Here is a 27,465-nt window from a genome sequence, read left to right on the forward strand (position 1 = left end):
TTAGCTAGACTGTAACAATCATTTCACTATATACATATAGTATATCTTAAACATATACTATTTCACTAAAAACATAAATAAATAAAACCACTGAAGTGTGCAACTTAAATGGGTAAATTGTATGATATATGAATTATATCTCAATAAAGCTGTTACCGAAAAAAAAAAGACAAGGAGCGCGGAAAGGTGTGAAGTTTTAAAGATCAGGTAAACTAATCATTGTCCTTCAAAAATGTAATAACTTTAATTATAAATATTTCATTATAAAAATCATTTCAACAACAGAAATAATAATAAAACTACCATCTAGCCTGTACCATTTGCCAGGAACTTTGAACACTTCATCTCAAACTCTCCAGGCAAGCAATTGTTGTTATTTCCATTATGCAGTTAAAGAAGAGTCTGAGAGAGGGCTTAACTTGCCTTGATCACAGTCAGAAAAACCAGTGGAACCAGAAGGTGTACCAAAGGTTAGCTGACATCAAAGTTGTGCTCTTCTTCCTACATGACATCATGATAAAAAAGAGACAGGATCACATTTTCTCTATCAGGTATATGCCCAAAGAAAATTACTGCATGAGTAATTTAGATATAAAGAAGGAAAGAACCATTTGCCCAATGTCACTGTACCTGTATTGCACGACATTTTCACTCATTCCTTAAATAAGTATTTCCTGAGTCTACCATTTAAAAAATAGAGAGATGATTGTTAAAACTTTTTAAGTGAATATTTTATTCACTTTCAGTTTTTACTTAGTTACCTTGTTACTGCATTTTGTGATTCAGGTTTATTTAAAATATAATGATGAAAAAGTCATAAAAATATAGTAAGTTCTATTATACTAGCACTCAGTAGTCTAAGTATATATAGCTGAAATGGAAAAGTGCTGCTTTCTATCTGTAACCAACAGAATTAAACTCTCTAGAATCCAGAAGGGGCACGAATATAGTATTTGAAGGTCTAAACTTTAGGTCTATATGCTTAATCTGCTCATTAGGATCCACAACTTCTATTTTGTAACTTAATAAACTTAAGCTCTAAAACTTCCTATTTCCATTTTCTGATGAAAGGTTAAATCTCTATAAACAAATAAAACATCTCAAACGTTACAGTAAGTGGGCAGATCTCTTTAGAAGTACTCATAAAAACAACATGAAATTGCTGATCCTTGACCACTCTTGCAATACAAATAAGTCATTGTCATACGGTTCATCTTACACTTAAGAATCACATGTTTTCTGAGTTCAGGCTTAATGTTCAGATGGTTAGCCAACCCCTATCTTCACACCATTCCAAAAGCTCCAGCACCAGAAGCCAGGGACCAGTGTTCTAATATGGACATTGTCACTTAGTAGATTTATGACCATGAATAAATTATGCTCAGAGCCTCCACAGCTTTCCCTTCCTGAAACCTGTGACTCAAACCCCTGTCTGGATTTACAAACTTGATGTTGGGATATACTGGTATAACTCAGGTTTCATAGATTTAAAGCATTTGCATACATAGGAAATAGTTTATATCTTGCTTTGCTTTGCAACCTCCTCAAGACTCTGCAACATGAAAGAGTAAAAGGAGCTTGTTTTTAAGGGGATTAAACGAAATCTGAATCCACAACGACCAGTTTGTATTCTTGGGGATGCTGCCTGTGTTCCTTTTCTTATCTATGAAACTGATAATGAGGGGGCAGCCACTCTTTTTGGTTCCTGCTAATTGGTTCCACAAAGGAATATGAGACCACTATTCTCACGTTTTTTAAAATTTCTTTTTAAAATAAAAAGCTGTAAATATAAATTGGGGGGAAAGTATCATAATTGTTTAGGTGTCAGCTACTAACATTTTTGTTTTATTATGTTTTCCTTTGCATTTATTTTTATTTATTTATTTATTTTGTGACATGATTCAAGATAAATAAAAATTTGTGCTGCCAATTTACAACTTCAAACATGCCTGACACATTTTCAGTAATAAACAGTTTACTGAATGAATGCCCTCTGGATAATTAAAAGAGGTCCCTTGAAGATTTCAAAGTACACTGCATAGGTTATTTCCTGCTTCGTATTTTCTGATTGTTTCCAATTCTTTAAAGAGCTGATTTTTGTTCAAATTAGGTACCTAAAATAAGCTTCTTAAAGTACGCAATGTAAAAATTATCCTTCGCCTTTTACTCTTACAAGTAAAACCACATAATAAATTTGTCTTGGGAGCAGGTTCACACTATGGTGAAGATTTTACCACTGAACTACTTGAAGGACCTCAAATTCTGAGCCTACCTGAGTGGAGGTGATATACTCTTCATGGACGCAAACATCACAGCAGTCTAAATCACCCTCTCATCTTCCATCCTTAGATTTGTGATGCTTTAAATGTGAGGATGTTTATTTCTGTTTTGCAGGACTAGGTAAATGCCATCTCCCTGTACATACATTTCCTTCTCTCTGCCCTGTCTCTCAACAAATCACATAAAGAGCATGCTTGTATGTGAGAAGCAGAGGAGACTCATGGGCATTTCAATTACTAAGTCTTGACTTTATACATCAACCTTATAATTTTTTTTTAATGTAATGACTGACACAACATATGGTAGTGTTGTACAGAACCTTGAAGACACCACTTAGGATCAGTGATAAACCCAGGCGCCTGACATATGTCTGCCCCCACATTTAATTGGCACTCACAGAAACAATTTACCAAATATTCCAAAGCATCCAAATATGAGTGCACCACTAACACTTAACAAGTGTCCACTAATTCTGATAACAGCATCATTATCATTTTTAATTCTACCCTCAGTAATATGTGCCATTCTTCAATGGGGCAAATAAGAATGGATGATTAGATCAAAATCAGACTCACGAATATAGATGACAATCTGGTGACAGCCAGAGGCGAGGGGAGTTAAGGGGGCTGGAAAAAAATGGGTGAAGTATTAAAGAAGTACAAACTATAGTTGATAGATAGGTATGGGGTCATAGGGATTGGGAGCACGGCATAGGGAATGCAGTTAGCATTAACGTAATGGCTAGGTGGAGAGCCAGAGGAGAGAAAGAGCAATCAAGGGAATTGTATCATAAACTATATAAATGTCAAACCAATGTGCTGTATACTTGAAACCAATAATAAATTAATTTTTTTTAAAAAAGATGATTAGAAATAAAAGCTTGCTGCTTAGAACATAGTATTTAAACTACTACATCAAGTTGATATTTTACCCAAAGATGTTGTCAGACTTGCCAAATATTTAAGAGGAAAGTTTCTATTGCCCAAAAAATTTAATTCATTCAACCAGAAGGAAAAAAGGAAAAGAAAAAATTATGTAGACACCAAGTTTTCCAAAATAAATAAAGCAAAGGAATCGAAACACCTTTTATCCCTCTTCTATTAAATTTTATATAACATTGGATAATTTATCATACTACTTGATCGAATAAATAAATAAATGATGCTAATGTGACAAGATTAGTGAAGGGCAATGAGGGAGGAGGAGAGAAGGAAGTAATTGTTTTGTTGACCTTACCAGGCTTCTAAAAGTATCAGAGTTAATACTGTCACAGGGAACCCTTTTCATTGATTACAATAAAATGTGATCTTTTTAAATAAGGTTTTGCCTTACCTACGTTGAAGTTCCATAAAGCAAGAAATAAACCAAGACTAATACGCAGAAGAGCAATCTTGTAAAGATCTTCCTTGTCTCTATGAGGGAAGAAGTCAGGGCCACTGAATCATTTTTAATATCTAATTTTAGAATGCCAAGTGTTTGAGAATGTTTTAATTATCCTGTCTCCCTCTTTTTTTTTTTTTTCAATTCCTAGTCCCTAACACATTTCTTGAATATAGAAAGAAAGGAGGGAGCAAAGGAGAGCAGGAGGGATTCAGAAGCCAGCTTAGCCATCACTGCCTTATCCCAAAAGAGATTGGAAAGTTACAAGGAAAAAAAAAAAAAAACAGGAAAATGCCTCACAGATAGTAATCAAGCAACAGCTGAAAGAGTGGCATAAAAAAGACCAAAACAACTTTCCTTATTTAAGGCACAGGGACAATTTTCAGGGCACATATCTGAAGCACTTTTGACATGCTTTGATACCTTTAAGAGCATTTTTCTATTACAGTCCAGTGAAAACGGCTAAAATATTTATAACGATCCAACTCCAACCACATTTTTTACAACCTTATTGAGTTTTATTTTATAGCATAAAATTCATCCATTTCAAGTGTACAACTCGATGATTTTTGGTAAATTTACTGAGTACTGCAACCATCATCATAAATTAGTTTGAGAGTATTTTTAAGACCCTAATAAGATCCCTGATGTTTGTTACCGTTAACTCAATTCCTATTCCCAGGCAACCACTAACCTACTTTATCTGTAAAAATTTGCCTTTTCTGGGTATTTCACATAAAAAGAATCATAAGATGTATAACCACTTTCTAAATATGTAACTTTAGTGAAGTCATTTGTCTCAGTTTCCTCACAAAAATTGTACCTACACCTCACAGAGCAATTATAAGGCGATGAGGTTATCTACATGAAATGCTTAGAAAACTGGCAAACACATATCAAGTGCACAATACACTTACTGTAAAGTAGTTAAGACCCTACTACTGTTTGCTTGTAATTCTACTACAGTGTCTATGCCAGTGGAGCCTCAAATTTGACATATCCAAAATGAACTCTCTCGGCTTTCACAACTGCTTTGCTCCTTTGTCCCTTCACACAGGGAATGCTGAGTACGCAGACAGTCATCCAAAATTTCATAAACTCTTTCTTACCCATGCTCGCATCCAGTCAGCAAGTTCTAGATTCCTCTTTACTCCCTTGAATTTGCCTCTTCACCTTTATTCCCTCAACTTTAGTTACAGCTCTCAACATTTTTTCCCTGATTTAATGCAAATCTTCCTGCCTGTTCTACCATCAACGGGGTCTTCTCTAATCTAACCATCCTACTCCTGTCAGAGGGTTACCTCTTAAAATGCAAGTCTGACCATTTCTCTCTCCTTCAAGGGCTTTCCCCCTGGCTCCAGTTTAGCTCCTCAGCTTGTCACCCAGGGCCCATCACAAACTGATTTCTACCTACTTCTGTATTTCCATCTCTGGCCAATCTCCAGAATATATTCTTGTACTGGACATTCTGAACAACCTGCAGTTTTCTGAATGTATGAGCCAGTAAAACGGCTTCTTGGAAGCTAGTCAATTCACAGCATCTCCAAGGCTGCCACTTGCCTTTCCTAAGTCTTAGCTCAAGTGTCTTTTTGTTTATTAGAGTCCCTGGACCGTCTAACATGATTTGGAAATGACGCCTCTATCCACAGCTGAATGAAATATATACAAAAAGAATCTCTCACAGTGCCATCAGCTCAATGAGGTGGCTCTTCTTGTGCCCAAGTTCAGCATCACTTGAACTTGGTGAAGAGTAGGGACAGGGAAGCATGGAAAAGGGAGGGAGGTTAGTGGAAATGGGAGAAGCTGAAGAAATGGGGAGAGAAAGGAGAGAGAGGATATGAAAGGACAGGAAGGGAGGAGGGAAAGTGGGAGACAATAAAGATAAAGGGCATTGAGGACAAAACCTGACAAAGGGGAAACAAGAAGAAGGGACAGAACCCACTTCTCTGAGGGGAAGCTTTAATTTTGGGCATGAGCCTTTAATAAGAACCCTTTCTTTGACTCCCACCTGTGCTTATAATCATACAATTTTGTTTTATATTCTTCTGTTTCTGAAACACTACCACTCGGTGATTCTAGCTCTAAAGTGAAGGAAAAATTTACACACTTCCATCTGCTGGAGACAACATTTCATTTCCTTTCTAAAGCACTTTCCACATTTACTGTCAATCAACCAAGAGTTACTTTTCAGGTATTCCATATGTTTCTTCTTTTTTTTTTTTTCCTTTCATCAGAATCCATAGAAAAGTAGGTTTCAATATGCCACAAGTATCAAATCTTTGAGTAAAAGAATCAGAATTAAAAGCGGTATTAGAAATTATCCAAATCAGTGATTTCCAACATTTTCTCCACTAACCCCTTTAAGTATAGCCACCCACACTCAAAACAAGGCCTGACTTTTAGATAGTTTCTATGCCTAACTTTGTCTTTTCACAATTTATTTTCCCCCAAAATAAAGCTGCTTTGAAAGCAAACTTTATTAATCAAAAGTCAAGGCAAACAATCAGATTTTTCAGACCAATATAAGCTACCTGGTGCTAATACCTTTGAATTTATAAAACTATTGATCCAAATCCAAGACAAAACAAACAAAATCTCAACATTTTGTTAGCCTGTGTGATCCTATACGGGGTAACTGTAAGCTCTGAGGTTTCAATGCAAGACAATAATGGTCTCTGAATTTGAACTTCCGTGTCTCCCTGGGGCTTCAAGCTACTGACAGCAGCTGTAGAGGGCTGAAAACCCAAGAAATCTCACACCTCTATATTCTTGAGAACCCTTATTTCTGCCTTGTTTCTTTACAGGATATTAATAAATTTCTTGTCCTACCAGGGGTTTTCATCCTGCGATGCACAGAGATAATTTAAGTAATCCATGAACTTCGATGGGGGAAAAAAAGGTATACCTTAGTTTTCACTAGTCTTAAGGAAACTTTTCATTGCCTTTAATTATTAATAAAGCCAACAAACCATGGTATAGTGACTTTATCACCAGTAGAAATCACAGATGCTTTCTATCACAGTACAGTTGCTAACAAATTTCTTTTAAAATTGTTCACACTCATTATTATTTCAATACCATGGCAATTAATGGTTTTAGCAGTAAATGGATCTCTGCCACCATCTCTGTCACTGCTTTGTTATTAAATGGATTAATAAAAGATATATATCACTACACAACAACTTGGAGTTTTAGTGTTCTGCTAAATATATTTCCATTTGTTGGTTTCTGTATGTTTTGGTTTTGCACCTAAGACAACTTTTTGGGAAGTCCATAGGTTTTGCCTGATGGCCAAAGGGATGCATAGCCAAAAAAAAAAAAAAAGGCTGCTTTGAAAGCAATTTCATTCTGATTCATCTTTGTATATCCAGCAATAACAAGATGGAATCGTACAAAGTAAATACTTGCTTGGATAAATGTACAAGCTCACATGATTAGTGGAAAAAAAACATGATTCAAACTCAGATTTCCCTGTCATCTATACCAATGTTTTAAAAGAGTTGGGTCTAGAGCTCCAGACACAGGTAGGCGTGAATTCAAAACTGATGCATCATTTAATGGCCTGATGGCCTCAGGCAAGTTGTTTAACCTCACAGAGGCAGCTATCCTTGTTCATAACTACCCTATTGAAAGGCTTAATTGAAACAAAAAAAAAAAGTGAAGAATTTACTATATTTTATACCTAACTTAATCATTTAAAAGATATAATAGTCTACTTGATGCCTAAATATTTTATGGAGTTTTCCATATTTGCATTTGCATATAGCTCTACCATTTTTAAAATGTTTTCACTGCCAGTGTGATGCCACTCTAAATCAGAGACTACTTTATCCTCAAAGAAACTTGTGACCTGGGAAGATCTAAGCCTAGGAGCTAGAGCACCATCTCCCTGACCCTTGTGTCCATGTTTAGATTACTACGTTAGAAACGTCACCAAGTCCTCCTGTGAACCCCATGACATTAAGGCACACTACCTGCTCCTGCCCTCATCATCTGTGAGGCCGAGTATCACCGCCCTGGGCAAGCTGCTTTTTTTTCATCTACCGTTTTCCATACCGATGACACACACAAAACTCTGAGGTCACAAGTTTGAGGTTTCTACCATTTTGACAACCTGACGTTTCCTCCATGGATCCTTTCCAGTATTTCCAAAGGTAAACATTCTTCCTTAAGGCCCTCGCTGCATATTCTCATACCTCAGAAAGTGTTCATTCTTGTAGAAAACCAAAATGTGTGATAACTGTCCAGTAGGTTTTTGAGATACCTGAGACCAGAAACCATATGATTCACCATTTGCATGCCATTCTACTAACAAAGCACCTGACAAATTTGATGGAAAATTAAAGTATATAAAGCTGAATTAGATTTCATGCTCACGGCAACCCTATGAGATCAGGAATTACTGTTTATTTAACAGATTAGCAAACCCAGTCACTGATTTGACTACTATAATACTGCCAGAGAGTTAAAAATTTGAAGAATAAACCCAAACACACCCATTAGTCAATGTTCCATCATAATTGATTTTTCTTCTCTTCAACAAAAAAACATTTAATCCATTTTCTCAATGTCTTATTCCCTCGGAGAATTAAAATATACAACTTCTAAATATTTCTCTTTTTAATACATTATTCACTTATCATATCCATATGATCATTATTTGATTTAGGTACATGACAGGTGAGCAAGAAGACACGCCTCCATCTGTTACAGCAATCACCCTGGACTACATAAAGGAGAGAAACTTTGACAGCCAGATCCAAGAGGAGCAGTTAAGAGGGAGACTGTAATCTTTGTAGGAAAAAAAATTGAGCATGCCTGTTGGAAGCCACATTTTTCCTTGACTGTTAGCTCAAAATCGTCACTAACTAGAACAGAGGCTATGAGATGTCTAGATTAATCCTCGCCAGAGGGGCACTGTGTCTCAACTGAACACATTGCACCAAGCAAAACCTTTAAACCTGAAATGTGAGTTGGAAGGGAAACTTCAATGTAAATAGTGATTTTATGGATATGATTTTAATAGTACACGTTTTCCTACTACTCCCATAAAGTACTTCACTGATACCCAAATACCTCCAAACCTTACATAATGTAAGTACTGCCTGGACACATTTACATATCACCATCTCTTTGGCTCACAACAACATCAGCAATTCACCACTTGTATATTGAAAAAACTACAGAATTACAACAGGCCTAGAACTGCCGCCAACAAATTTACAGCATGTGTTATTTGTAAATTGATTGTTTCTTCTGTGGCGTATGGCAAGTAGGGGATTGCATATAAATGCATATATATTACATATCTACTCATAAAATTTAACATTAGGATTGAACTTTCCCCAAACTCAGGGTATTATGATACCCTTTAAACAAGTATTACAATATATGTTTGATTTAATATGTCTCTCCTAGCTTAATTTTTTTTAAAATTGATTTCACTAGCTCTAGGTCAAAACCTTTCTACCTAAATATCTGCTTTTATAGAAATTGTTTACTGCTTGACTTATAAATTAAGAATTTTTAACAGGCTCTTATTGGAAATCAAAATAATAGGTTGTTTTTGGTGGTGTTTTAAGTAGAACAAGTAGCTATTGGCTAAAATGTATATAACTTATTTATCAGGTCTTACAATTTCATTCATATGCATACATAATTAGTTATTTTTCAAGTTTGCTATGGAAAATAATACCAAAGGCAGCATTTTTCACTCAATAAGGATTACTCCACATATTACTTTAAATCTGCAAACTAACCTTTGAGCTATAAATTTTGAAAAGCCAGGTACTGCTGTTTTTTAACCCCATAAGTCAATGACATTCCTGAAAAGTACAGACTCAGATATAATCGTACAGTAGGCAATCCTAGTCCTGGCACTGATTTTTCTACCTGAGAACAATCGTATCCAAATTGCAGCTATTTGACAAAGGGGGACTCAAAGAGTGTGGAAGATGGCAATCCAGTTCAAAACTGAAACATACGGCCCTTTTCCCTTGCCAATAAGAAAAAAACTTATATCAGGGCAGTATGTTATTGAACACATTTTATCAAGGGTACCTCCTGGGAAGCCCAAAGAATGAAAAAAAAAAAAAGCATCAAGATGAGGCTGTGGACAACCAAGCAGTGACGCAGTCACTTTGCAGGTGCCAAAACCTCAATCCCAGAAAATGAGGACCAGTGGGTAGACCACAGGAGAAAATGGATACCAGAAGTATACCAAACAGCTGCTTAGAGCTAAACTGAAGCAAAGCAGATATTCATGGGGAGGGTAAGCAAAACACTTGGAGAGCACTGTTGAAGCAGAGCCTGAAACAACCTAACAAAGCAACAGACAGCTGGGCAACAACTGCTTAGAAATACAGGCTTGAGGCTAAAGAGGCAGGGGGGACAGGTTCACAAACAGCTACACAAGAATCCTGGAGGCAGCCACTTCTGCCAGGAAGCAGCAGGCACTTCCTGTAAGTCAAACTTGACTGCCAAGGCCACATGGCAGGGGCCAAGGGCACCAACACAAAAAGACTTACTGTTACAGGAAAGCCACTGATCCCCTACACACTAAGGATCCATGGACTAGTTAGGACAAAATCTGTAATGATTAGAGACATGCGGGGTCCATGCCATCTACTCACTTAATGCTATCCTAGACTCCCAGACAGCATGTCACCAAATTCTATAAAAATCACTGGAGAGTGTTCACAGTACTGTCATCCAAGAGAGAAAGGGAAGTCGGTAGTTTCACTTCGGTAGTTTCACATCTATAAGTCTGACCTTGAGCTTTAACTCCTAACAATTATATTTTAAACCTGTGTGTGTTTCCCTCCTAATGTCAGGAAGCCTTAAGAGTGCCCAGATATGCTCTAAGCAATTTAAGTAATATTACTATGAGTTCTAAAAGTATGCTTTTCCATTTAGATCAGGGAGTGGCACACTTCTTTGATGAAGGGCCACAAAAGAACTATTTTAGGCTTTTTTGGAGCTACCTCTACTCTGCCAGTGTAGAAAACCACCATAGATAGATAATACATACACAAACAGGTATGGCTGCTGAAAACACAGGCTGTAGGGTGGATCTGACCCACAGGCCGTAGTGCCAATTCCCATTTTAGATGATAATCCAAATCGCACACATACTCCTATGTAAATGTTCTATGTCACGTGGGTGCTGGCTAATGGAATACAGGAATACAGCTCATAACATGAGCTGAAGGCATCCCACTCTGATGCTTCCTTGGGAGACAACACATTTCTAAATTAGAATAACACTTTTAAATCAAAGGCCAATGCCTATTTGAACTGATTTCCTGAATTTAAAATAAAACATATTCAAATCTTTCTCCCAAACTTTGAATAGAATTATCATATTTTTACACAATAATTTGCAGAAATCAGACTACTTAAATAGTAAACATACCCTTGCTTTTACTTTCTTCTCATCACTTCCGGTAACAGCAGTCTTTTCTGGCCTCTGAGGTAAGTGCTCAGAATACATAACAAAACAATTTACAAGGTCATTACTAAATATTGTAAAAATTTTTGGTTGACATGTGTCTTAAGACAATTATCTACTTGTCATTTTTGTTGCTTTCTTAATTTCCAATCATCTTTTTCCAGTATCAAGCTGATACAGAATAGAAGTTAGTTTGTGAAGAGTACCAATGAATTAGCAACGACTGACTTGATTATCTGGTAGGAGGTAGAATTCCTTAAAACACAAATAATTTTAAGTGAATGAAAAGTAATAACATCTTACAAAAGAAACCATTCATTAGTTTCCATTTACTCGAGATTTTGAGAACACCATTCCAGTTTTCAATTATCGCTGCAGTGGTACTTTGGCCTATTTCTACCAATTTCAGTCTATTCTCATAAATTATTTCTGAACACACACACAGCTTGCAGACCTACACAAAAGAATTCCTTCAAATGCAGTAGGTAACCCACATGTAAAACATTTACTCTATTTGTATACAGACTTCCAAAGATGCTTAAAGAAAAAGCATTCGGGTTAAGCACTGGTTTGTGTTTAAGTCCTTATTCAGGCTTAGAGGAAAAGTTTAAATAATGTTCTTGTCAAATTTATTGATTTACAAGAAATCTCTGAACTTTGTTATCTACTAGTTTTCATAAACAATGATGAGACAAAAAGAAATTAAAATGAAAATTTCAACCTTAGATTAAGCTTAATATTAAAAACAATTTTAACTTCCCAGTGTCATTCATGGTCTACCTTAAATATGTAAGACTTGTGGTCTATGAATTAACTATCCAATTTAATGTTACCTTTACTAACTCTTTCAGACTTTGGTTTGAAAAATAAACCCAAGCCCTCTCCCAAAAATAATAAATTCTCTATATTCAAATTCCAAGTACACAAAGATGAGCATATGGGTGTTTACTATGATCATAGTCTTTTTTTAAAATACAAGCAAGCTGCTATTTCATAACACACACCATAAATTCAACATGTAATCAAAATATATTTTTTAAAACACTGAGGAGCTACTACCACAGAGTTGAATTCAATAGACTTCCATTCTAACAACCTGTCTTGATTTCACCTGAATGAGCTGACAATCATTTGCAGCTATGGTTCCAATTCACGAAGGTATCAATCAAAACTACGCATCTTTCACTACAGAGCCTGTCCTACCCCCAAAAGAAAGTTCATCCAAATTTCTGCATAATCATCCCTCCTCTATTATCATAAGAGGAAAGCACTGTTTCATAAGCAAGGAAGAGCAAAATCTTCTTCAAGTCAACTTCTCTCAATGTCACCCAAGTTTGTTATATAAAAATGTCATTTACACTTCCTCTTCCCATTCAACCCCTCATCCTGGAGAAACCCAAGTGCCCATCTCTTTGTTTAGTCCTAAAAATCAACTGCTAAGGCACGCTTAATAAGATCTTAAATTTTTGGTTTCTTCTACTGATTTAAATTAATTCCAGAGAATCGAGAGCCATTCTGCAAAAACCATGTTGTTTTCCTAAAAAATAGTATGACTGATTTTTTTTAACCCATCAGTAACAGAATCTAGTTTATTAAAATACTGGGCAAATTTTCACCTGAATATTCTCAAAGTGTTCCAAGGAACAGATGTGCCCTAGAGAAAACTAGGCTGCTATCCAACAAGAACCAAAGCGTTCTCCTTTTTAGAAGCTTCCCAGTGCTGTTAGAATTTAGTTATCAATAGGAACAGAGTAAACATTCCAACTGAGAAGAAGGCAACACATAAGAAATAAAATGATGACTGCAACTGAGATAAAACATTTTTGGTTGACATGGTTTGTTGTGTTCATGGGCTTCCTTTTCTATTGTGTCTGGCAATATGGCCAGTGTTTTATCTATAACACTATTAACTGCTCCCTAAAAGGCCAATTTCAACTATATCGTAGTGCAACTAAACCCAAATCCATTTCCCTAAAATTGTGACCTGTTTTAAATTGGAAGGGATGCTGGGGAATCACTAGAACCAAGCCCTGACTTTAAAGAGGAAGCTGTGTTATCAATATAGTACTCCTTTAACCTACTTAGCTTACCTGTACTTTGAGGCAGTGGTGGTAGGGAATTAGTTTTTCTACTTCTGGCGGGGAATGGAAAGCAAAAGCAAGAAGTGTTAGTGTTAGGCTATACATTCTCTTTATTTAGGGAATCCTTAGAAAAATGTTAACATGTGAAAGATCTATTTTAATTAGGAGATCAATATTCTCAAATGCAAAACTACCCATAAATAAATTAATGCATGTGGTAGGTTCTGGTGAGATTGCAAATTAATATGAGAAAATAAGCTTCCTGGAAAAGGTTTCAAAGAACAGAGCTTTTGTATTAATTGTGCTCACTGTGAAACAAGGTATATAAAAGTATTTCTAGAATTTGGGCTAACTCTTAATTCAACATAATCTTTCACAATATAACTGAAAATAATTCTAGATTTTCACTGTTTAAGATTTTTTGTTGTCAAAAGTAGAGTGAAACAATTTTAATAAGATGCTAAGAAATCATAATTTTGCATATGCTCCTATGCACAATATCATCTAATTTAAAGAAGAAAGTTAATTATGGTAAAGAAGACAGAAGACATTCCAGCTCTGTTTTTCATATGTCCTTTTAATTGAGCGCACACTGCACACATTTGATTTGCAAAATTTGCGTGTGCATATGATAAATTTCAACATCTTTTCTCCAAAGTTATAACTCAAAATGAAAATTAAATTCCAAAATTAGTAGTTATTTAATATAGTTCAATGAACTCTTTCAGTTATCCTAAATCTATCTGAAATACTAAGTTAAATATTACTAGAAATAAGTTTAAATTTTGAATATTAGCTTTTAAGAAAAATTCCTAAACACTCTATAATACTTTCAGATATTACTATTCAGTGACTTTAAACTATCAGCAATAGAGTTAAAGCCTCATTCTATAGAATAGGGAATAGAGGCTAAAAGAGTTTTAGTATCAATCAAAATCACACAATTAGTAATTATTCTGGGATTAGAGCCCTAGATTATCCGATTCCAAAATTCTTGTGATCTTTTTACTTTTTGCCATTCTGTTGCTTTAAAGTTCTAAAATTAAGAAACATTTTCCAATTAGTTACAAAAATGAATCACCAGGTTTAGATACCAGATGTTGCCTTCCAGTACCTGTGCTAAGCATACTTAGTGCAAATTCTCAACACAGGACTGATTAACACAAACATTTAAATGCAGGAAAAAAACAGCTTATCTGATATATTGCTTTCACCAGACCACCAGAATACTCTGAATCTCAACATACTCCATAAACAAAAAGGTTTGTCATTGAAGAGGGAGACCACAAGTATTCCCTGCCAAGCAGAACTAAGTAATAAAGATTATTTATACCTAATGCACTGTAATTGGTGCTTCTCCCCTGTAGAATGAAAGAAATGCTCAGGTTGGCCAGAATGTCTATTCAGAATAAGCCTTCATGCAGAGACCAGAAACATTAGGAAAGCAACAGGAAAGAAATAGAAGAGAACGAGAACTGCTTATGTGGTGAGACTAGGGAGCATAGAAGCAGAGATGGGGTCTGGGAGTGGCAATAGAAGATGGGACAGTAAGAGTTCAAACACTGACGCCAAGTGAAAAAGTTAGCAATTCCATGAAGTAGAACAAAGCTCTGTTGTCAGGACAGAAGAGAATCAGATGCTAATGTACAGCGGTTACTGAGTCATTCACCTTCAGGTCCAGTAGTCTATAAATCTAAATGGATAGCTAAGCAGCTTCTTAAAACAGAGAACATTCATCATATTATTTCATTTGATCCTCATTCTTTGGTTGGCAGATATTTTCACTTCCTAACCAATTATAAGACTGAGCTTTAGAGCAATGAGTTCTGAGCGAGTAAAGCGGTAATTACAAGACTAAAACTCTAGTCTTCTATCATGGCCCAATGTTTATTTACGACGGTGCCTCTAGTACAAAGTACAGTATTTTAAGAAGTGATAATTAAAATTCATTTTAGAATGAGTTCTTAAAAAATATTTCCAATGAGTAGGAATGTAAAACTTCAGATATTTAGGGCATTTACCTGTTCAGAAATTCCTCTCAAATGCCCAAAGGCTAAAGTTTAGCGTACCGGGTTAAAAAAAATCACATAGGCCCAAGCATTTCTAATTCTGTGTATATACCTTCACCCGATAGCATCATATAGTACGTGAATATCATTAATAAATCTTTACCTTTCCTACTCTCAACTGCCTGAACACCTACATTTTGCTGCCTTCTTAAAGTTTATAAAGTCTTCATGCAAAGTAAGCCAAATGTCCTTATAAGAGATTGTTCAACAAAAATACAAACTACTTAAGGTACTGACTATAGAGACTCAAAATTAAGCTTCAGTATCCATTCAAGTTATAAGCCTAAAGCAACCGCCTATCAGTTTATTTGCCAAAATCAGAATGTAATACCTGTCTCCACAGTAATATTACAAAGGTGATATTGTAATACAAGATGGTGACAAATATTTCGATGGAGATCATCTCCTAGATTTTCAACAGCTCTCTACCTTTTCAAAATTTACACAATAACTCAAACTCATATGGTCAATTTAAAGATGTAATTGAACAAATACGAAAACAAGACAGAGATTAAGATTAAATAAAATGGCTAACCTCATACACAGAACAAAGGTAGTTTATCCTCAATCTTTTTTAATCCAGGAATTTATGTTGACTTTCCAAATGCCTGTTAAATGCAGAGCCGATATGTAATACATTCAAATGAAATAGAGCTTTATTACTCTTATTGAAGTGTGGTCCATGAACCAGCAGCATCTGTTGCACCTGGGAATGATAGAAATGTAGATTCTTAGGCCTACTTCTAGGCAGAATCTGCATTTTAACAACCCCAGGCGATTTTCAGGTAGACAGGAATTTTAGGAAGCCTTGTTCTAAAAATATATACACACGCACATATAGAAAGAGCTCCAACAAGAGGCCCAGCTCAACAATGTCTCTTTAAGAGAGGCATAAAGAGATCTACCTGTTTCAAAGAAACTGGGGATTTAAACTGCAGTTTAAAAGATTTTTTTTTTAATGGCAATCATCGATATCAAAGGATGAAGACAGGGGAGCAAATTATGAGGGAGGACCGGGTCTAAAGCTCTCTTGTTGGCTACGGGCATCTCCAATATCATCTTAGGCATGAATTTAAAAACAGCTACTAAATATTCTCTAGCAGAAATGGTTTACATTATTTATGTTGATGACATACAAGAGGCTTTAAAACAGTGAAATTTCATTTTCTGTTTAACGTGGAACAAAAGCAAAACACATCACTGATTTTAAAAGAAAAAAAAATGAAGACTATAGAGAGGCAGAGGAAGCAGACCTAAAGAGATCATTATAAATGGAATCTTTTTAATAGAAGACTAGAAACCTGTGGCAAACTACATTTAGTATTTTCAGGCTGCACGTTAGTGTTTTTAATAGTTTATTCAAATTTCAAATTCATCTTTAGTTAAATCGGTACATGTCCCTATAAGAGTGGATTAAAGTGTAAAAGCTTATTTCCCTAACATAAATTTAGTGACAATTCAGCACCATTTTTTTCCAACAGAATAACAAGAATAATCTTATTGTAAATGAAGTTTACCAAATGAATTCAGGTATACTAGTTTTTCACATCAGCTATAAATAATTGCCTCCCTCTAAAGGACTACTTCTGCAAATAAAAATGTCTTTTTGGCCGATTAAACATCTTCATCATCTGAGAACTTTTCTTCTGAAAATCTGTAGTTGGAAAATTTGTCATTAGAAGATTTCTTTGTCAAAATGAACTCTTTTCTATGGCATTGGAAGAGCAGTCCTACAGCTAATTATTAGAGAAGGAGGGGAACATCCTATTTTTAAAAAGTACAACAAAATATGTGGATCCAAGTATTCTACCTCGACATTTTTTATAGTTCGAGGGAGTAGGCTCAGTGTTTATAATATCTGAAAACCTGAAGATAGGAAGGCAGCAGCAACCAAAAGACAGTTCATAAAACATTGAGAAAGGTCCCCAGAGGAACTCCATAGCTGCTGGCCCACCTCAAGAACCTCTTCTCCCAAATGACTCTGTAATAACAAGTCTCTTCCTCAAACTGAGAAAAGTAGTCAAACCTGGAATGTAATCTCTAGAGCCACCGCCTAAGGCACCCTTTGTTGAGAACACAAATTGAAACAATGTCACTTTAACATGTACTGACCTTGTAGAGTTAACCTATGACTCTCAGTTTTAATCTAAGAGATACCACTAACAGAAAAGAAAGCAGGGTACACATGCTTTCACTGTGGAACAAACTGGAAATTAACAAAAACAAGATGTTTATTTTTCCCAGTGTTTTCACTTGTCTGCCTCTCTCAAAAACTAGTTTTATAATACTGGGTTTATAAAAGAAATAACAATATACTTAATAACAGTGTCCTAAACATGGACATATAACCCAACTGAGAGATTAAAACAACAACAACAACAACAACAAAAAAAAAAAACAGAAAACAAGGCTATGGTCTGCATCCTTTCAGACTCTTTATAGACTAGGTATAAGCAACTGAAAAAAAGAAAACAAAATTTCATAAGACACAGCTGTAAAAATTTTACTAACCTTATTCATCTTTAAAAAAAAAAACTTACTTTGTAGGAAGCAAATTTGTGAACTGCATTTAAAATTAATACCCAAGGAATTCCAAGTATGCAGGGTTACATGGATTGTCATTCTTCCCACTGGATTTTTAAACAACGTTGAAACATGGCTGTTTGAAATACTTCAATGCCATCATTTAACACTGTTCAAAATGTCAAGAGCTATATTGTGCCCCAGTGGCCACTCTTCAGCAAATAACACATCCTTTGAAGTTATAATACTCCTAACGGATGCCAAGTGAGAATTTCTAGGTTAGGACAGTCAAAATTTTCTACATCTAAAAAAATCAATAATGTCTGGAACCATGATTAGGGGGGAAAAGCATTTTCACTAGCAAAACCTTTGAATTTTGCAGTTTCAAATAAAAGTCAATAATCTTGCCCCATGGCAATATTTTTATACATTGTTTCCTTATTGAACCATAATCATAAGCCTATAGTGAACTTGCTTTTTTTTCAAATTGATGTTCCTAAGGAATAGTCACACATTTATTATAATAAATCCCACAGAAATGAAGGGTAATCATCAAAGACAAAGGAATCTGACATAAACATTTTATTTGGCCACAACACTTAGCTCACAGCTGCTATTCCAAGGACACTTATGTATGTTTCAATTGACAAAACATGTAATTTAGTCCATCTCTTTTACTGTATGTAACTACATGCTGTGCCATGCTTCATACCCTGACTTACTCTTATCGCAAAATGCTCCAGCAAAGAAATTGAGAAACAAAAGCTTACATCAAATCACCATGAGCAAAGAGCATCTCCTCTGCCAAATACTACTGCACTTTTAAACAGATACAGTAAGTAGCACTGGTCTCAAGCAACACGGCATGTGTATAGCCTCGGAATAAATAAATGTACATAATTTCATTTCATCCCACAATAAAATGAAAACTAAAGGTGAGTTAGAATTTTCAGTTCTAATCTCTTTTCCATTTTAATTTTTTAGACATAAGCAAATCAAAATCTCTCTATCTGATCTTTAGAATTATTTTGTTGTCCAAATTAACTGCATCATATGAAATACCCATAAATAAACTATTCTAAAAACATAATAATAGTTTTTAATGTAGAATCTTGAAAACAAATCATTTCAGTGTTCCTGTCTTCTTCAAAATTCTCCTGACAGGCTTATTCAATTCTTTCCCATTTACCTGTAAAGAAAAAAGGTCATAGTTGAACCCAAAATCGGAATCCCAAAAAGTTCTTAAAAGACTGAAACGAACATTTATACCTTTTATTCTAAGAAACCTTGAGTACCAGAGAAACTGACAAATGTGATTGAAAAGCTAAACTGTCAGAGAGGAGGAAAAAAGATCAATAGAAATTTAATAGTGCTGCATCTTGTTAAAATTAACTGCCTAGAAAATATAGCCCAAAAAATCTCTGAGGCAAAAGTCTTCAATCCTTATGACCAGTTGAGGCAAATCTAGTTAACTCAAAGAGTTCAGTCGCTGCAGACCTCTCCAAGGAAAACAACTGACCTGGACAATTAGGAAGGAGACACCTGGGAGAGGTATTCTAAAACTTCCCCAGATACGAGAAAAGTACCAATAAGCAACAGGCCAAGAACTAGGCCAGTTCAAACCATCTACCATGGGTCCTGGGCACAGATATCCTGGGAAAGAAACTGACAGAGTTCCAGTACAAGTTTTAAAATATAAGTATTGATCAAAATAAATGTGAGTAAATACAAGTAAAATTCTGCTAAAGGACAAACTATTGGCATCTTTGTAAGTCTATCTTTAGAACACTATACATTACCTGCTAAAGTAGGGGTAAAAAAGGACAGACAGGTACGGATGCTTGTTGACAAGAGTAAACAGCTGCTGTTTGTATTATGCACCATATGTATGAGAAGTCCATACATTCACAGCACTCTTCATAAGTAGTGAATTATTAATCGTAGTCATTTATTCCTCAAAAGTACAAACAAATCAAATCTTCAAAGAAACTATCTAGCATTGTGCAGAATTATACCTGTAATTATTCAAAACAGTATGCCTTTTTCATGAAAAATGGAAGGTATGCAGCTCCTAGTGCTATACCTCTATACTTTTTTTTTCCAACTAGGCTTTAAATGTGACAGCTATTCATAGAAGAGAGGTCTTTACATTCAATAACCCACTTGTCCACAATCCCATCAAGGCTGCCACACTTTTCACTTTTGTGAAGCCATTAAAGTACCCAAAGCTGATAGAATACTTAGTTCCTAAGAGAGATTCAAATAATTTAAAAGATGAATGTTACTATGTTAAAAGCATGTTGGATAAGAATAATAAAGTTATAAGAAAGTAGGTCTGTCAGCCACAGATTCCTGAGTTCCTTAAGGGTAAACTCCATCTTTTCCTAGGACTATGAAGGTGCCTGTTTTAGAGAAAATAGACCCTTCGCCTATGATAAACAGCTGCATCATTATGGCATTTCAAACAAGTGCTTTTAGTGTGCTGAACAGCAACAAAGAGATTAGGAAGACAAACTGTGCTCCCATCACATATTGGAATCCAAAAGCTTGTCGCTATCTCAATCACAGCAGCAGGAAATTCAGTGTTACCATAGGGGCACAATAACACTGAAAAACTAATTACAAATGACAAAACAATGTAAATTAATAATATATTAAAATACAGCCAAAAAACATGTACATATATATGAAAAAAACTAAGAGACAGATGGCTGGCAATCATTTTCCCTATGGCATTTGTAAATGTCCATTCAGTGCTTGTATTTGGGTCATTCGCTAGGATAAACCCCATGTGACAGGCTCAATGGAGGTAAGGCAAAGTGGTCTATCTTGGCTGTATGTAATTTTAACTTTAATTTACTGTTGAGATGTGCTTGCTAAAACAGCAAAATGAATGTTTACACATAGATTGATTAAAAACAATCAAAACAACTATAAAATAAAATCCCATATAAAATATTTCATAAATGATAAATTGTATCCACTTGCATTTTTTTTCACTGACTTACAAACTGGGAAGGAAATTAGAGTAAACACACACACACACACACACACACACACACACACACACTTTACACACAATGACCTCTTCCAATAAAGACCTGATGAGACAACCTTTGATGAAAAGCAAAGTTCTCCATTATTTACTTTAATTTTATAAGTAATTCTTTCTAAACATACTTTGAAATACCAGGCATGCCGTCAGTGGTTGAACATGCTAGAATTTTAAGTTACCAATCCCAGACTGATCCAAGGTAAGACTATTAGAGAGAACTTTTTAAAAGGAACTTATTAGAGTAAGTGATCATTTCACAGGGGATCATACCAAGTCAAAAACCCAAGGCGACAATAACCAATAGTTGACTATCTTTTGCGGGAGGGAGGGTTAAAACTTGTATATATGCCTTAAATCCTCTAGTTCTTCCTTTTAAATGCCATTAATCAAAATCTTTATGACTTTAAAGAAAAACATCTTAACTAGTGTTTCTATAAAAACTAAGATTTGCAATTACACCCAAATGAATAACTAAACTGGAATGTGCTATTAGAGTTTGGAGTAGTTTTGATTCAAGAGCAGATATTTCTGCTATGGAATTGCTTCTCCAAGTTTCACACAACGATTGCACAATGGAATAGCTAAGGCTAAAAACTTAAAAGTTATGTTAATGATCTGGGTTCTGTTTAACAAATGCAAAATGGGCAATAAGAAAAAAATTTTCAAAGCAGCCACAAACCCATCTTCCACTTCCAAACACTCAAATTGTCTTTTTTTTAACTAATGCATTTTTTACTCACATGAAAATAAAAACATATATTAGTTGCATTATCTTATTGACTTGTTGTATATTATAAAGGCCATACAATCAATTAGATGGCATGTATAAAATAGAATCAGACTACAAAACAATTAGGGTTTACTCTCATTGAAGTAAACTGACTCCTCTTTTAGTGTTATCCCTATGCAAAACATATTAACAGTACTATTTTTAAAGAGGATGAGGAAAACAAGACTTTATTTTCAATAAAATACACAAGAGAGTAGAGAATTTGGGGTTAGCCAGTTTTTTCTACTGATCTAAACATTAAATTTCGCTAAAAAATGAGGATGTCCTTCAATAAGTCACATACAACATGACTTAAAATTTGGCAAAGACTGAATATTTACAATTCCAATTTTACTCTAACCACAATTTAAGATTCAATAGTCATGACTAGATTGAAGGCAAGAGAAGAGAGGGTGAAGTTGAAACCATGTATGCTTTTTCATCAGATATGTTGAATTCTACTCTTCTACTGTTTGTTTCATCGCATCCTAGCCATATTCTTAAACTTAACACAGAAACACTTGTAAAATATTAAATTTTACCATAGGGAAATGGATTTTGATATAAGAAAGTTTCAGATTACCACTTAATCTCATCCAGCTATATCAAATACTAAAATTATATATATAGTGTATAAAGTAAACTTGATCACTATATTTAAAAGAAAAGATAACTTTGAGAAGTGCCACAGCAATAATTTTTAAGATGAAGCACTATAAAGCACTCCTAGAGTAAATGCCAGATTCTTCAGCTAAAAAACAGAGTCTTGATTTAGTTAAGCAAGTCAAGCGTAAGAGCCACCTCCCTCCTCCAATGCTGCTCTTTTGCTTTCCAGCACCAGCCTCTCCTTACAGAGCTGTATTTCACAAAAGTTCCTGGGGGGGCAGCGGAATCCACAGACATAATTCAAACAAAGTTTCAAACTTGAGCCTTTGTAGTCTGAAATGGAGTAGTGGAAATAGCATATTATCATCATCCTGCAGTTTCCACTTGGCTCCCCAGCCCCGCTCCCCAGGTCTCTTCCCATTCGCAACTCAGTGAGTTAGAGTAGATAGAAAGCACTGTATCTGAGAAACCACAACTTAACAGTGTATCTTGGCACTGAATGACCTGAGTATGTCATGTGGCCACCAAGTAAGTGCTATGCTCCAATTTACATGTATTTCATAATTTCTAAGACCATGAAACCCGTTTGATACTTTTTAAGATTTCATACTCCTAGGAGTATGTGATTGCATAGGCAGTTTTGCACTAAGAAAATTAGAGTGAAATACAAATTGCAAACTGTAGCACAGCATAATTTACATGTATAGACCCTCAACATCATATCATATATAATATCTGTATATTATATATTGAGCATGCTCTCAATTAGATGATATGGGTAAATCATCACATTAAATTCATCTAAGTAGCTTATGTAGAAGTCAGGAATTTTGACACTCCATTCACCCTATAACATTTAAAGAACTTACAACAATTGTCATTGCACAACTAATTGATCATCACACTTGTACCATTCTCCCTAAGTTACAAAGTCCTAACACTCCTGATGACTAAAGAACACAAAATAAGCACTAAATCCACAGAAAACTGTGCATGCAAATTTAGCTTAGTTTCAGCCTTAATCTCTGTGAGATAGTTTCTTCTGGTATGTACTTTTTAAAGAATTGAACAATGATAAACAATAGCATACACTAGGAATGCTTGCTTTACCAGTGTTCTACAATAGTTATAATATTACAGTGACTGTTTTATAAGCTGTATTGTCTTGGTTTAAATGTTTACTATTTAAACTGTCCCCAATAGAGCCAATAAGTGCCCAGATTTGTCCCTGAGCTTATTTTGCAAAAAGTCACCCATCTTTGGAAGCAAGGGCTTTTTCCTACTATATCCTAGAACTAGCAGGTGCACCGTAACCCAAAATTGGAGTGAACAGAAGCAGCTCCTATCACAGACCATTTATTTCTCAGAGCATGTAGAATAACTGCTAAAATCTGTACACTGCTTAAAGTTGAGGAAAAGTTTATATCTAACAGTGGCTTCCTTGCAAGTAGTCTCTGATAAGACACTATATAAAATGCATTAAGGGTGTGCTGCTTGTTGTTGCACCCATTATCAGAGGATTTCAAAGCAGACGTGTGGTTGTAAACTAAGATTCATGAACATTCGTTTAGCCAGAGAGTGAGTACACCAGAGAATAGAGAATATGGCTAATTACCACCAGGAGAAGATTCTGCCTTCCCCTCCCCTCCCTCTTAACCACTGCAAAAGTTCACTCAGTGCCTTGCCCTGACCCTGGGGATCCATTCACTTTCCATAACCCAGAGAGGCTGCTGAAAGCTGTCAAAGTAAATCTGTGCTCACTTTTTGGATAGTTTAATTTCAATGGAGCATGAAACACCCCAGGACGGTTAATAAGTTTAGCCGGGCGTGCTGTTCTCTCCCTAATATATTTTAATTATGCATCTGTTTTCATTGTAATCAGATTAAGTCACCGGAAAGACACAAATTGGAATTTTCCCTAATGGCTATTGAAGCTTTTCATCAGTTTCTAAACACTTACAGCGTTTAAAAAACAGGTAGAGACACGAGCACAACTGTGACATTTTCCAGAAATCGATGCAGTTTCTTTGACAACACAGTTCAGGTCTCATTAGCCACCCAAACGAACCCAAATGCAGAAGACAACTTCAGTCTCTAGGGGCGTCTTCTCCAATTAGCACAAAAGAATCGCTAACGTCTAATGTAAAACTCCCAAACAGAAATGAAAGCCCAGGCTTTTATAAAGTGTTGCTCCATCGATTGGTTAAGAGGCGCGGGGCGGGTGGGGGGAGCAGGAACGACCAGCAGTATTATCTTGGCTCAAAGTAAAGTACACACTACACGTCAAAAGGGAAAGTTGAAGCAGAGTACGATCTTCTCTTTCCATTATTTTGGCAACTGTCAAACGTGTGTTTTAACCTCAGGAAATAAAAGTGTCCCATCAATAATAGGAACCGTTACAGGAAAGATCTATTAGGGGGCGGGGAACGGCTTCCTTCCAGCCCAGACGTAAAATCGCTCAATGTGCTTTTGTTGCACCAAGGAATACCTAAGACTTTTTTTAAAAATACGTCCATTAAACAGTTTCCCAAATTGCTGCGATTTCCACTAAGAAACTTAAGCTCTGCCAACAGCCGAGAAGCAAAGGAGAGAACCTGCTGCAAACTAGGAACCCAGAGTCCCTCAGCCTGCCCTGCGCGCTCGCGTCCCGGATGTTTCTTGCTTTAGGTGTTAATGTTTACGCGTCTCCTACGCCTTCAGGTGCTGGACCAGTTTCCCCGAGATGCACTTCCAGCCTTAGAGCGGGAAGCTTCGGAGCCACTGAGAAGTCCCCACGCAGCCCGTCACTCCTTCCTCTCACCCCCTTACCTGTCATCATAGCAGAAATCCGCACTTAGGGTGTTGAGATACAAGGCGAGCCCCAGAGCGCTGCTCACCAACTCTGCAATCATCTCTCCACCGCCTTCCCTCCGGCTCGGCTCCCAGCGCGAGGGCAGCAGCGGCAACAAAAAACAGAAGCATCAATCCCCACCTTCCGCCGCCTTCTCCTCCCAGCTTCACTTTTCCCTCGCTTCCCCACCCTCCCTCCTTTCCTCCCTTGGGTCCTTCCAATCCACCGCTCTCTTCCTCCTCCTCGGCCGGTCCCCGCAGCTCCTGCGTCCTCCCCGGGTGCGGGTTCACACTGCGCTCCCCATGCCCGGCGCCGGCGAGCGGCGAGCGGCGAGCGGCGGTCGGGCTCCGCGTCCCCCGGCGGATGCACAGGGCTGGTCCTTCCCGCGGCTCGAGGCCCCCACCCTAACCCATGGTAGTTCGGGGAGCCCTAGGTAAGGAGTGGGACGCAGAGGAGGTGGAAGAGTGCAGGATGGGGGTAGAGAGACCGGACCCAGCCGGGATCTGGGACCGGCTGGAGGAAGAGAGAGAAAGAGGGGCGGGTGGGAGGGACAAGGCGAACCGCCTCCCTCCGCCGCCTCCCGGCCGCACGACTCGGGTGCCGCTCGGGCTGACTCCGGCCGCCACAGCGGCTGCAGCTCATTCACTCTTTATTAGCTCCCTGCCGGCCCCAACCCCTTCTCCTGTTAAGTGAGAAGCGGTGGTTGGAGACTACAGAAGCTCCCGCGTGGGGTTCTTGGCGCTGCCCCCCGCGCCTGCGTGGCCAACCCTACATCTCGGGTTTGCCCAGCCCCTTTCTCCACCCAGAGCCTCCCCCCACCCGCTGGCGAGAGGCTCCTCCTACCCACCTCCCGCCCTCCTCTTGTTTCTTTCACCTTCGATTTCACTCTGGAGAGCTCCAGAGACCCAAGGGCGACCGCGGGAAGACAGCCTGGGAGGGGCAACCAGAGGAGAAACCAGACCCAGGAGGATGCGGTCGCTCGGCCGGCTGCTGCTGACGGCGCCTGGCACCGGCTGGGTCTCTACCCAAGCGCTGTGTGTGCCAGGCGCTGCCAGGCGTTAAGTCTGGTCAGCTGGAGATTTCTGGGGACGGGAGAGAAGAACAGGTTTAGAGAGTGCTGCAGCCTCAGTTGCCACAATCACACACACGACCTCTCACACACGCTCACAGTGAGTGAACCGAAATGGGGAGTGGGGATATTGGAGAGATTGGGGAGAGGGGCGCCTTAGGAAGGAAGGATTTCAGCTCTGAGCCTATCTTTGTCCCGAATGTCAATTAAAGACGTGTGGGGAGGGAAAGGTTCCCTCAGTAAGTTAAAAAGAAAAGACCCCAAAAGAGAAAATAAAGACACGTACACACACGTGCACACCCCGCAGCTGCGGGGGGCATTCCGTGGTTTCTGGGGGAACTGACAGGATAACCCTGAGAACATAGCGGGGAGACGCCTCTGCGGCCCAGTACAATGCTATAACCTAGGAAGGCGGGAAGCTAATGCCCTTTTCTTTCCGCCCGGATGCAGAACTGGATGGAAAGCGTCCAACATGATGAAATATGGTATAACAGAATGGCTGCGTAGAACGAGCTCCGGGTACTAAAGTTGCGAGACCAAAGAGGACTGTGAGCTGCCCGCCACACCTCCTACTAGCCTGGCCCCTTTCTGCCAGAAGAGTACCTCTGGTGGACCACGATGAACACTACTGCGGCGCCCCCTGCTGTATGGCAACCACAATGCATGAAAAATAGACCTGTGGAGAGCTGACTCTCTCGTCACCTCACCACCCCTCCCCCCCACCTCCACTCCACTACTGGCACCATTCTTCCTCCAAGGGCAGCACCTAACCATGAAACTCTCCAAAACTGAACGTCTGGAAGTAGCCTTAAAAGCAAATACAGTGGTTTGGGTATCTGCAAAACAAAGCTCTATCCTTTCCTCATTTCACAAGGAAATCTGCACAGACAGATGAAATGAAATGATGAATATTCATTACGGCTCTTATGCCATGAACGATGGCACCGTTTTTATGCCCTGGGAAAACATTAATAAACATACATAAAAGGAAATTTGTGTCTTTAAAGGCAGAAATTGATCTTTTACTTTTTTTCTCCATAATCCCTGTTCATTGTCGAAAAGCTTTAAAAAGCCTATCTATTGACCCATCCAGGTCCTCCAATGGGCATTTACACATTGATATTGAATCCTAGTACACTGGAGGAAGAGCGCCATATGAGTTTGACTCTGCTATTATCATCTAGGTTACCTTTGGCTAGTCACTTAACCCCTTGGGCCTCAATTTTCTCACCTATAAAAAAGTCATAATAGCAATATGTAGGTATATTATTATGAATATTAAAGAAGTTAACTTGTGAAGCACCTGGAAGAGTCTTAAGTGCAATGGAAGTGTTAACTGCTGCTATTTATTAT

General features: G+C 37.4%; 2 protein-coding genes across 3 annotated transcripts in view; one reads left to right on the plus strand and one right to left on the minus strand.

Annotated features, from left to right (window-relative positions):
• The window catches only part of TMTC2 (transmembrane O-mannosyltransferase targeting cadherins 2), a 345,050-nt gene extending 319,246 nt beyond the window's left edge, over nucleotides 1-25,804 (minus strand). For both annotated transcript variants that reach the window (XM_016143610.2, XM_016143578.2), the window contains exon 1: nucleotides 25,022-25,804. Coding sequence is in view for 1 of the 2 variants with exons in the window: in XM_016143578.2 (XP_015999064.1) it covers nucleotides 25,022-25,104 (83 nt within the window). In the remaining variant the exon portion in view is untranslated. The remainder of the gene's footprint in view (nucleotides 1-25,021) is intronic.
• Nucleotides 25,346-27,104, plus strand: LOC107510294. The gene is made up of 3 exons (XM_016143674.2): nucleotides 25,346-25,457; nucleotides 25,734-26,212; nucleotides 26,563-27,104. The coding sequence occupies exons 1-3, from the start codon at nucleotides 25,346-25,348 to the stop codon at nucleotides 26,617-26,619; spliced, it is 648 nt and encodes a 215-aa protein (XP_015999160.2). The 3' UTR covers nucleotides 26,620-27,104.
• The last annotated feature ends 361 nt before the right edge of the window (nucleotides 27,105-27,465 follow it).

The sequence above is a fragment of the Rousettus aegyptiacus genome, unplaced genomic scaffold (assembly GCF_014176215.1).
Source record: "Rousettus aegyptiacus isolate mRouAeg1 unplaced genomic scaffold, mRouAeg1.p scaffold_m13_p_2, whole genome shotgun sequence".
NCBI classification, from domain to species: Eukaryota; Metazoa; Chordata; class Mammalia; order Chiroptera; family Pteropodidae; genus Rousettus; species Rousettus aegyptiacus.